This window comes from Geotrypetes seraphini, chromosome 7 (assembly GCF_902459505.1).
Source record: "Geotrypetes seraphini chromosome 7, aGeoSer1.1, whole genome shotgun sequence".
Classification (NCBI taxonomy): Eukaryota; Metazoa; Chordata; class Amphibia; order Gymnophiona; family Dermophiidae; genus Geotrypetes; species Geotrypetes seraphini.
In genome coordinates, this window is record NC_047090.1 from 99,202,660 (window position 1) to 99,213,785 (window position 11,126).

An 11,126-nucleotide genomic window follows, 5' to 3' on the forward strand; every position below is an offset into this window, starting at 1 on the left:
TGCAGTGAATAAATGTGAATGTAAAACAAAGCAACCACACCACACTTATTTGTTAAAGTTTTTAAAAGGATAAAGCAAAACATTTCTGCACTTAATACTCCTGAGCCTGGTGAAATGTATTTTTGATTTTACAACATCCTTTGTTTGTGATAGATTTCGGTTTTCAAACATTTTTTTCACAGTACCTAGATAGAAGAATTTTTTTTTCCTCAGGACTCAGTAGAAGGAAACAAATAAAACTCTCCCCCTGCTCCCACACATTCCCCAGCCCCTGTTGGCTCACACTAGCTACCCACAACTACCCATTCATACCATCACCTCCTTTTTTCAACTCTCTACTATCCCCACTGTTCACCTCATACCACCTCTTCCCTCCACCAGCTACTATTACACACACACACACACAATGCTCCTGTAGCAACATGTAGCTCAGTCACTTGGAGCTGTGCAATGCCTGTATTCTTGCACTAAAAATAATAATAATAACTTTATTCTTTTATACCTCCATAACCAAAAGTTCTAGGCGGTTTACACTAAAAAGAGCTGGACAATAAGCGAAATACAATAATACAGTAAAAAATACAAATATTTGTAAAATAGAATTTCAATAATAAAACTCACTAAATAATAAACTTATTGAACAAAGTGGTCTTAATTAATTTCTGAAAACTGCAATAAGATAACATAGCTTGCTGAATACATTTACAGATGCCATACAGTTGATATCCATAATTTTCAGCACTGTTCTTACAATGAGAGCTAAAAACCATTTTGTGGAGCAGCAACTGTTTGAGAACAAGACCATGACCCAAGTATGAAAGCCAGTATGGCAGATAATTCCCATATCAGTCGAGGCATGTGAGAGCTTCGTGGGTTTTCATGACTAGAGCACATATTATGGAATGGAATGGTTGCGTATTGAATCAAGAAAGGGAGGGAGGGAGTAGGCTTCAAAAAATGACATCCTGTCAATCCTGTTTTTTCTTTAGATGGTAGACATTGGAAGCAGAGGAGAGATGGTGAATTAAAATGTAGAATAGATTATTTGTGTTATTTAGCTTATACTTTATCAGTGGTAGCTCAAGGCAAGTTACATTTATTATTGTAGGTATTTACAATCTAAATTTGTACCTGAGTTGCAAAATCACTAGGAACATCAGTAGGAGAAGCAGGATTTTGAACCCTGTTCTCATCCTGCTACTCCTCTCCTCTCCCTAAGATGACATGCTTTAAAAAAAGTCATGCTGTGCGAGCAGCAGAATACATTCATCCTCTGTTATCAGCCAAGGTTGGGAGGTCTGAGAGGTACACCTGTCCTTTGGTTCTAGCAACTGAAGTTCTTGCTTACTCACCTTGTCTGGAATCATCTCTTCTGGTAACTGCTTTCCCATGTAGTCTTCAAGCTTATTTTTATGTTTTGTTTCCCCAAAATTGTAGGACTTTCAGTTGGATGCTGCTACTGTGTACAACAAAGCATCAAAACACCTGGTAAAACAGCATCACTATGGCGAAATCCACCAATTGCTGAAATGTGTCTCTGAATCTGGCATTGCTACCTCAGATGACTGCGATAACATTATCATTAACTGCATTCAGGAGTTTGAGGACATTCCTTCAGATGTACGTATCCACTACTGTTCTTGAGAGAGGTTTTATTCAGCTCTACTTCTATTAAGTACTTCATTTTAGTTAATGTTCTTAGTCATAGGGTAAAAAGTGTATTACCAAAGATATGCCCAACTATGCTTTCACATACTATTACTCCAGGGCTCGACAAACACCATGTCTTAACTTATTGTCAATTATTTTAATTAGGACAACAGGAGAACTCCTTATATTTCATTACCTGCTAAGAATCTAACACTAAATAAGCATACAATATAACCCTAAGACTAAGAAACAAACACTAAATAAAGCATATAATATAATCCTAAGGCTCTCTATATTAGTCTAATATATTCCTAGTAGCTTAGTAAGGTTTAATTAATTAATTAGCTCAATATTAAGATGCAGAAGGTAGTCCAGTCTAGTAGTCCAGTCTTTTGTACTGAATGTCACATATATGATTTTCTCCTGGTTAGCGATAAGTTATATGTGTGTGCTTGCTGCAAAGACCTCCTAGCTCTCGGAGAACAAGCACATTCCCTTGAGGCTAGAGTAGCAGACAGAGAAGTACATAGAGGAGACCTATAGGGATGTTGTAGAGAAGTCTCACCTCCAGTCTGGTAGCCCCTGTGCTGCCTTGGAGGAAAGAGGTCTCCTTGAAGGAGGGCATCATCCTGGTGAAGTAGGAAATAATCCTGTAACTAGGACCTGCCCACCAGGGGATGCAATATCCTCTCACACCAAGGATGAATCTCCAGGGGTTTCTGCCCAGGAGAGAAGGGTTAGGACAGCTGTTGTGATTGGTTATTCAATCATTAGTCATGTAGATAGCTGGATGGCCAGTGAGCGTGAGGATCGCATGGTCACTTACCTGCCTGGTGCAAAGGTGGTGGATCTCACATATCACTTAGATAGGATTTTAGATAGTGCTGGGGAGGAGCCAGCTGTATTGGTACATGTAGGTACCAATGACATAGGAAAATGTGGGATGGAAGTTCTGGAAGCCAAATTTAGGTTCTTAGGTAGAAAGCTGAAATCCAGATCCTCCAGGGTAGCATTTTCAGAAATGATCCCAGCTCCACACACAGGACCCAAGAGGCAGGCAGAGGTCCGAAATCTCAATGTGTGGTTGAGAGAATGGTGCAGGGATGAGGGATTTAGATTTGTTAGGAACTGGGCAACCTAGTGGGAAAGGGGACGCTTGTTCCAAAAGAATGAACTCTACCTTAACCGGGATGGAACCAGGCTGCTGGTGCTAAAGTTTAAAAAGGAGATAGAGCAGCTTTTAAACTAAGATGCAGAGGAAAGCAGACAGTTACCCAGGAGCAGATGGTTTGGTGTGAGGTATCCTTGAAGGATACTATTAAAACAGAATATTTAGGGAGTCCCAGTAGAGGTTTCAATAATGGTGAAAGAAAGCCAGGAGGGTTTAAGAGGAACGCAAAGTAAAAGACTCAAATTTTCCGTCTTCTCAGCAGCCTGTAGTTACAAGAAAAAAAACCCACTATTTATTTATATATTTTTTTATAATTCTTTATTCATTTTTGACTCTTGCAACAAGTGTACAATATTCAATCAGATAATTTGTACAAATCACTTGACATTCTTAACAATTATTATCCATTACATATAAAAACAGACTCCTCTCCCCCCACCCAACCCAATCAACAATAATAAATTCATTAAATCACATAACATACCTCCCCATCCCCACACTAATTATATTCCTATGTAATAACAAGGTGTCCAAAGTGTCTAATCATTTGAATATGCAATCAATGGCCCCAAAATCTTTTTGAATCTATTAAAAAAAAAAAAAACACCACAATTTGAAGTGTCTGTATACAAATGCTAGAAGCCTTAAAAATAAAATAGGAGCATTAGAGTATATAACACTGAAAGATGAGGTAGGTAAAATAGGCATCTCGGAGACCTGGTGGAAGGAGGACAATCAATGGGACACTGTATTACCTGGGTATAAATTATATCGCAAGGATAGAGTAGATCAAATTGGAGGGGGGTTGTGCTATATGTCAAGGAGGGAACTGAATCAAATCAAATAAACATTCTACATGAGATAGATAGCAGTGTGGAATCCATATGGACAGAAATTCCATGTGTGAAGGGAAGGAATATAAAGGTAGGGTTATACTACCATCCCCTGGGACAAAATGAGCAGACAAATTAAGAAATGTTTTCAGAGATTAGGAAAGCTAGAGAATTGGGCAACAATATAATAATGGGTAATTTCAATTACTATAATTTTGAAAATAGCCTGCTCCAAAAGTCACTTGCAACAAATGCTCCTAGCAGGTGCCGATCATCTAAAAGCAAAATACCAAAATAGGAATAGAACGCGGAGTGGAGAAAAAAACCTCAGTTATGCTTCATGGGTGTTGAGGGGAAAAAACTCCACTCTCACTCTGATAAACTCCCCCGAAGGGTCACTGTTGTCAAAATAAGCCCAAAAAAGCTGGTTGAATGTAATAATGCGTCAAAGAACTTTCAAGCAAATGTATTTACTGTATTTTTTTGTTCTATAAGATGCACTTTTTCCCCAAAAAAAGTGGGTAGAAATAAGGGTGCGTCTTATGGAGCAAATACCCAACCAACCTCTCCCCCCTACCCCTGTTACCTTATTTAGTTGGTCTGGCGGTCCTGCCCTTCCCTCCAGCTCTCCCGAACTAGCTGCAGCAGTGTCAGAGTGGCACAAAAGGCGTGCTTTTCGCGTACTTGCCTTGTCCCACACTGCTACGTTAATGGCTGCCGTCAGTCGCACAAGAACTGACAGCAGCCATTCATGTATCAGCGCAGAACAAGGCAGGCATGCAAAAAGCGCATGCCTGCCTTATGCAGCTAGTTCGGGAGAGCTGGTTGGAAGGACAACTAAAATAAGGTCCGTGGGGGCCCTGCCTGCCTGCCACTAGGCCTGCCCGTCACTAGGCTTGCCTGCCTGCCCTGTGCCCTGTCCCTCCCTACCACTAGACCACCAGAGGGTGGACAGGGTGCACAGCCTGGCAGGGAGGGAGTACAGGGTGCAGAGCCTGGCAGGGAGAATTTGGTTCAGAATTTTTTTTTTCTTGTTTTCCTCCTCTAAATCTTGGGTATGTCTTATGGAGCGAAAAATACGGTAGATGAATATCATAGGCAACTTGCACCAGGATAAGCATTTGAAAAGGCACAGTATAAATCACCACTGCTAAGTAAATAGTGAAGCAGGGACTTACCTGTTCCCATGGAGCCATAAGCCTTCAGCGTTTTTGCAAACGAACGCCAGCCACCTACATCCTTACAGGCTGCCACATGGGAATTCCACTGTCCCATACACCTGACAAGGATGGTCCCTGTTTTGCTCCCTCGCTGCATCAGGGGTTTAATTCCAATTCGTCTGAAATCAGCAGGGTGTTAGGAATCCAAAAGGTTAATCATGGTGCTAGGCATGGTTCAGTTATCATTGACTGGTTAAATGTTACATCAGGGAATGCTATGGAGGTAAAATTCCTAGACGTTATAAATGACTTGGAGCAACTGGTCCAGGAACCGAGAAGAAGGGGAGCTATTTTAGATTTGGTCCTTAGTGGAATGCAAGGCATAGTTAACTGTGCTGGGTCCGCTGAGAAACAGTGATCATAATGTGATCAAATTTGAGCTGATACCGGGAGTGACATCCCAAAAGAAATCTACTGTGCAGTCATTTAATTTTCAAAAGGGCAACTATGGTAAAATGGTTAAAAAGAATCTAAAAGGATCAGTTGCAATGATTAGGACTGTAAACCAGGTGTGGATATTATTTAAAAATATCAGATGTATTCCACATATCAGCAAAGGTAGAAAGAAGAGGAAACAAGAGTTGGCATGGTTAACCCTTTCAGGACCATAAGGATCGTAGGCCAATTTTTGTGGTTTTGACGACATTTTTATGGTAAAAAGGGCTTGCAGATGCCAAAAAATTGATTTTTTTTTGTGAAATATCATTATTTTTTTTAAAAAAAATCACACTTCTGGCTTATGGACAGTGTGGCAAGTGAATCTTCTCGTCAATCTGGCAACGACGCTAATGAATGAATGTCGGAACCAGTTTGTTTACATAAAGGCAGTATCATATGGAATCCGTACATATCAAATTTAGAACTGTAGACTATCCCAATCAAAATTTATAGGATTTTAAAGTTATGGGACAAATATGTCCCTTGGTCCTGAAAGGGTTAAAAGGTGAAGTGAAAGAGCTATTAGAGCCAAAAATTCATCCTTTAAAGAATGGAAAAAGGATCCGAATGAAGAAAATAAGAGACAGGCACTGGCAAGTTAGATGCAAAGCATTGATAAAGAAAGCTAAGAAAGAATATGTAGAGAAACTTGCAAAAGAGGCAAAAACTCATAACAGTTTTTTTTAGGTACATCAGAAGTAGTAAACCTGTGTGGGAATCCATGGGACCATTGGATTATCAAGGAGTAAAAGTGGCGCTCAGGGAGGATAAGGCCATAGCGGAGAGACTGAATGAATTCTTTGCTTCTGTCTTTATGGAAGAAGATCTTAGAGGTCTACCTGAACTGGAAATGGTTTTCAAGGGTGATGATGCAGAAAGAAATCTCGATGAATCTGGAAGATGTACTAAGCCAAATCAACAAGTTAAAAAGTGATAAATCGCCAGTACTGGATGGTATACATCCCAGGGTACTAAAAGAACTCAAACATGAAATTGCTGACTTGCTGTTAGTTTTCTGTAACCTCTCGCTAAAATCGTCTGTAGCACCTAAAGATTGGAAGGTGGCCAATATTACCGCAATTTTTTTAAAGGGTTCCAGGGGAGATCTGGGAAATTACAGACCGGTAAGTCTGACTTCAGTGCTGGGCAAAATGGTGGAAGCAATTATAAAAAATAAAATAGTGGAACACGTAGACAAACATGATTTCATGAGACGGAGTCAGCATGGGGTCACCGAAGGAGATCTTGCCTCACCAATTTACTTGACTTCTTTGAAGATGTGAATAAACATGAGGGTAAAGGTGAGCCTGTTGATATAGTTTATCTAGATTTTCAGAAAGCTTTTGACAGAGTTCCTAATGAGAGGCTCCTGAGAAAATTAAAGTCATGGGATAGGTGGCAAAGTTCAGTTGTGGATTAGGAACTGGTTATCAGAAAACAGAGGGTAGGGTTAAATGGTAATTTTTCTTAATGGAGGAGAGTAAACAGTGGAGTGCTGCAGGGATCTGTCCTGGGACCAGTGCTATTTAACTTATTTATAAATGAGCTGGAAATTGGAACGACAAGCAAGGTGATTAAATTTGCAGATAACTACCTGGTACGAGGGGATTCTGAGTTTTCTGGTTTGTATTGTGATAAGTTTTGTACCATTGAATTGCAATAAAAACTGTTAAACCATAAATTTGCAGATGACACTAAACTGTTCAAAGTTGTTAAAACGCATGTGGATTGTGAAAAATTGCAGGCAGACCGTAGGAAATTGGAAGATTGGGCGTTCAAGTGGCAGATGAAATTTAATGTGGACAAATGCAAAGTGATACAGATTGGGAAGAATAACCCAAATCACAGTTACCCGATGATAGTGTCCACATTGGGGGGTTAATGCCCAAGAAAAGGATCTGTGTGTCATTGTAGACAATTCGATGAAACCTTCCACCCAATGTGTGGCAGCTGCCAAAAAAGCAAACAAGATGCTAGGAATTATTTAAAAAAGGGATGGTTAACAAAACTAAGAATGTTATAATGCCTCTATCGCTCCATGGTGTGACCTCACCTGGAGTATTGCCCATCCACCACACTTCTAGCCACCAGCAAATCTTTCCTGAACTCCATCTTACCTCTAATTAACCAGTCCCTGCAATCAGGCATGATACCACAGAGCTGGAAATCTGCGGTAGTAAGACCACTCCTTAAAAAACCCACCATGGACCCAGACAATCTAAGCAGCTACAGACCAGTCTCAAATCTCCCATTTATCTGAAAAATACAAGAAAATATAATACTCGCACAACTACAAGAATTAATGGAAACAAACGCCACCCTTCCAACTTCCAATCAGGATTCCGGAAGCACCAAAGCATAGAAATGGTGCTTCTAGACATCGTAGATGACTGCTGGAAAATCCTTGATGGGGGAAGACGCACTGCTGATCCTACTAGACCTGAGCACCACCTTCGATACTATCGATCATTCAGTCCTCCTATCCAGATTACACTCTATAGGAATCCGTGATGTCGCACTGACATGGTTCTCCTCCTTCTTAAAGAAAAGGTCTCAGAAAGTACTATTGTAACCCTCCTTATCAGATCCAAAACCTCTCAACTATGGAGTGCCCCAGGGTGCATCATTACTCCCACTCCTCTTCAACTTGTATGTCAAACCAGTACTCAACATCGCAAAAAAATACCAAATCAAAATACACTCATACACAGATGACATACAGCTCTACCTTCCCCTAGGTTAACACTGAGATGCACAAATAAAAAGCTTCACTGCTGCCTAACAGAAATAAAAAAAACTGGATGACTGCAAATAAACTGCAACTCAACGCATCTAAAAACTGAACTTCTCTGGATACATAAGGACACCTGCGCATATCCTCGCCCATCTCTCTCCTGGGGAAATGACACCCTTACAGCCAAAGACAACGTCCGCAGCCTAGTAGTGATTCTTGACTCAAACCTGTTGCTGTCAGACCATGTATCAAAATTAGTGTCATCTTCTTTCTATTACCTCTGCCAACTAAAGTGCATCCGTGCTTATTTCTCAGAAAGCGATTTTGCCCAGCTACTATATGCGTTTGTACTATTCCACTTAGATTACTGCAATGCTCTACTAGTGGGCTTACCCGCAAAAACACTCTCCCGGCTCCAAGGTGTGCAAAACCTGCTATCCGGCTCCTAAAAAAACTTGGGCTTCTGCAACCATGTCACCCCTGCATTAACATCCATGTATTGGCTTCCTATCCAAAAAACAATGCGCCTTTAAAGCCTTGGTGTTAGCCTTTAAGACTTTCCACAAAATGGCGCCAAATTACATCGTATCTAAACTACAAATTTATGTCCCTAACCAATCACTGAGATCCCAAACTGAAAAATGGCTGGTCATGCCACCTGGCCGCTCACTCACGTCTAAGACATCCTGAAGATGCTCATATTCTCACTACATACCCAGAATGTGGCACATAATCCCCCCCATCTATTAGATCACTAGACAGTCTTTGTAACTTCAGAAAAGCTGTGAAAACCTTCCTCTTTACAAACCCAGCACCTTGAAGACCCACATTTACACCCTGATGGATGGATCTCAAAAACATGACCTTAAACTCCAAATAGAATCTCACAAATACTTGCATGCCACCGCAAATATAACCTGAATTACTACTACATTCTCCGACAACAAACATGCACCCACTTACTAAGAAAGCTATCTTACCTCTAAGTGATATCTACACTGAATGTGCTGAAATTAAATTCACTCTATGCTCACTAAGTCAATATTTTATGTCTGCATGTTATGTCTATACTATAATCAAACCCCTTAGTTTTTACTGTAAATGCTGTAGAATCTGTATTTCTCACCTAAGTATGTCCTAACCTTACTATGAATGTACTCTTGTAACCCGTTCTGGGCTCCTTTGGGAGGACGGGCTAAATAAATGAATGAATGAATAAATAAATTTTGGTCTCCTTATCTTGAGAAAGATATAGTGGCACTGGAAAAGGTTCAAAGAAGAGCGACCAAAATGATGAAGGGGATGGAACTCCTCTCGTATGAGGAAAGACTAAAAAGGTTAGGGCTCTTCAGCTTGGAAAAGAGATGGCTGAGGGGAGATATGATTGAAGGTTACAAAGTCCTGAGTGGAGCAGAACGAGAAAAATTGGATTGATTTTTCTCTCCGTCAAAAATTACAAAGACTAGGGGACACTTGATGAAGTTACAGGGAAATACTTTTAAAAATAGGAGGAAATTTTTTTCACTCAGAGAATAGTTAAGCTCTGGAACGCATTGCCAGAGATTGTGTAACAGCGGGTGGCGTAGCTGGTTTTAAGAAAGATTTGAACAATTTCCTGGAGGAAAAGTCCATAATCTGTTATTGAGAAAGACATGAGGGAAACAACTGTTTATCCATGGAATGTTGCTACTCTTTGGGTTTTGACCATATACTAGTGATCTGGATTGGCCACTAAGAGAATGGGCTACTGGCATTGATGGACCACTGATCTGACCCAGTAAGGCTATTATGTCAGGTGCCAGGTCACCGTGGTTCTTAAAAATTGCACTTTGGCGCCCAAATGGTGCTTTAGAAGAAAGGGCACATATTTTGCTTCTTAATTGTATCTTAGCTCTTTGTAAGCTTGAGCTCTGCGCTGTGCAGGAGCTCTCATAGTGTCAAGTCTCACAAGACTTGAAACCATGGGACCAACCCAAACTTCCTACAATACATAACTAGCTTACAGAGAGCCAAGTTGCAATGGAGAAGCCGGAAATGTGTTTTCTTCTGTGAGAGGAATAAATATCAGGCCCCAAGAAAGGAAAAACTGGATAAAGTTTAGAGGGAAGGGGGTACCTGAGAGAGAGAAAAGAAAACTTGGATAAAAACTGGTAAGGGGTGATGGAGAGAAATACTGGGGGGAGGGGGGTACATGAGGGAAAGTCTAATGAGGACCCAGGTTTTGGTGATATGTGAAAAAGAGGCAAATGCCTCTTTGTGGTGCTGTCACACAGCTAAGAGCATGATTTTGGAAGGGAAATCGGTGGCTTCTACCAGTGATTTGCAGGGGCACCTTAAGAAACTAATTTACTAAAGTTTCTTTGCTCACAGACTCAGAATAGGAAAATGGTCTTAGTAAATCAGTTTCTAAAAAAACTACTGCTGATTTGGGAGTAGATTCCCATCCCTCCTTCCTTCCTCTGAGGCCAACAGAGGTGCTACAAAGCCACTATCAGCCCCATAGCCTGAACCCACTGTTTTATTTTGTTTTATTGTATTGAGAAAATATTTTCCTCTTTTTCTATGTAATTAACATGCTATTTTTCTGATAATAGGAGCTGGACAGCTTGATCCAGAACTTGAGAAGTATTGACAACAAGGTGAGAAATGTTTGAAATATACTTAGGGCTAGTTGCACTAAGAGGATCGGTAAAACTGTGTGGGGCTGCACCAATCTGATTTTTTGGCCAATTCAGAAAGTTTTTGTGCAAAATTCCGCCAGGAATAATATATTCAAACGTAGATCATAAACATTTGTGGCACAGGCAGTATAATAGCTCACTCTATACCACATTTTCAGTGCAAAATTAAGCAAATCACTATTCAAAAGCACTTATCTGGATAACAGGACCTGCTGTCCAGATGTTACTGACTGGGACACTCAGGAGTACTATATAATTAATGCTTCTGATTATCCTTTGACTGTCTCTGTACTGTGCGGATAGTGCCAGGACAGAGAGAAGGTGGTCCTAGAACTTATCTGAATAGTAACAAGATTTAATCTGCTATCCAGATGACAGACTTATCTGCCACTAACCATA

The 11,126-nt window shown here is 40.4% G+C and overlaps 1 protein-coding gene across 2 annotated transcripts in view; it reads left to right on the forward strand.

Annotated features, from left to right (window-relative positions):
- ZFYVE26 (zinc finger FYVE-type containing 26) overlaps window positions 1–11,126 on the forward strand; it is a 244,083-nt gene that overhangs the window by 231,047 nt on the left and 1,910 nt on the right. For both annotated transcript variants that reach the window (XM_033951453.1, XM_033951454.1), the window contains 2 exons: window positions 1,438–1,620; window positions 10,641–10,685. In XM_033951453.1, the coding sequence (XP_033807344.1) occupies window positions 1,438–1,620; window positions 10,641–10,685 (228 nt within the window). The remainder of the gene's footprint in view (window positions 1–1,437; window positions 1,621–10,640; window positions 10,686–11,126) is intronic.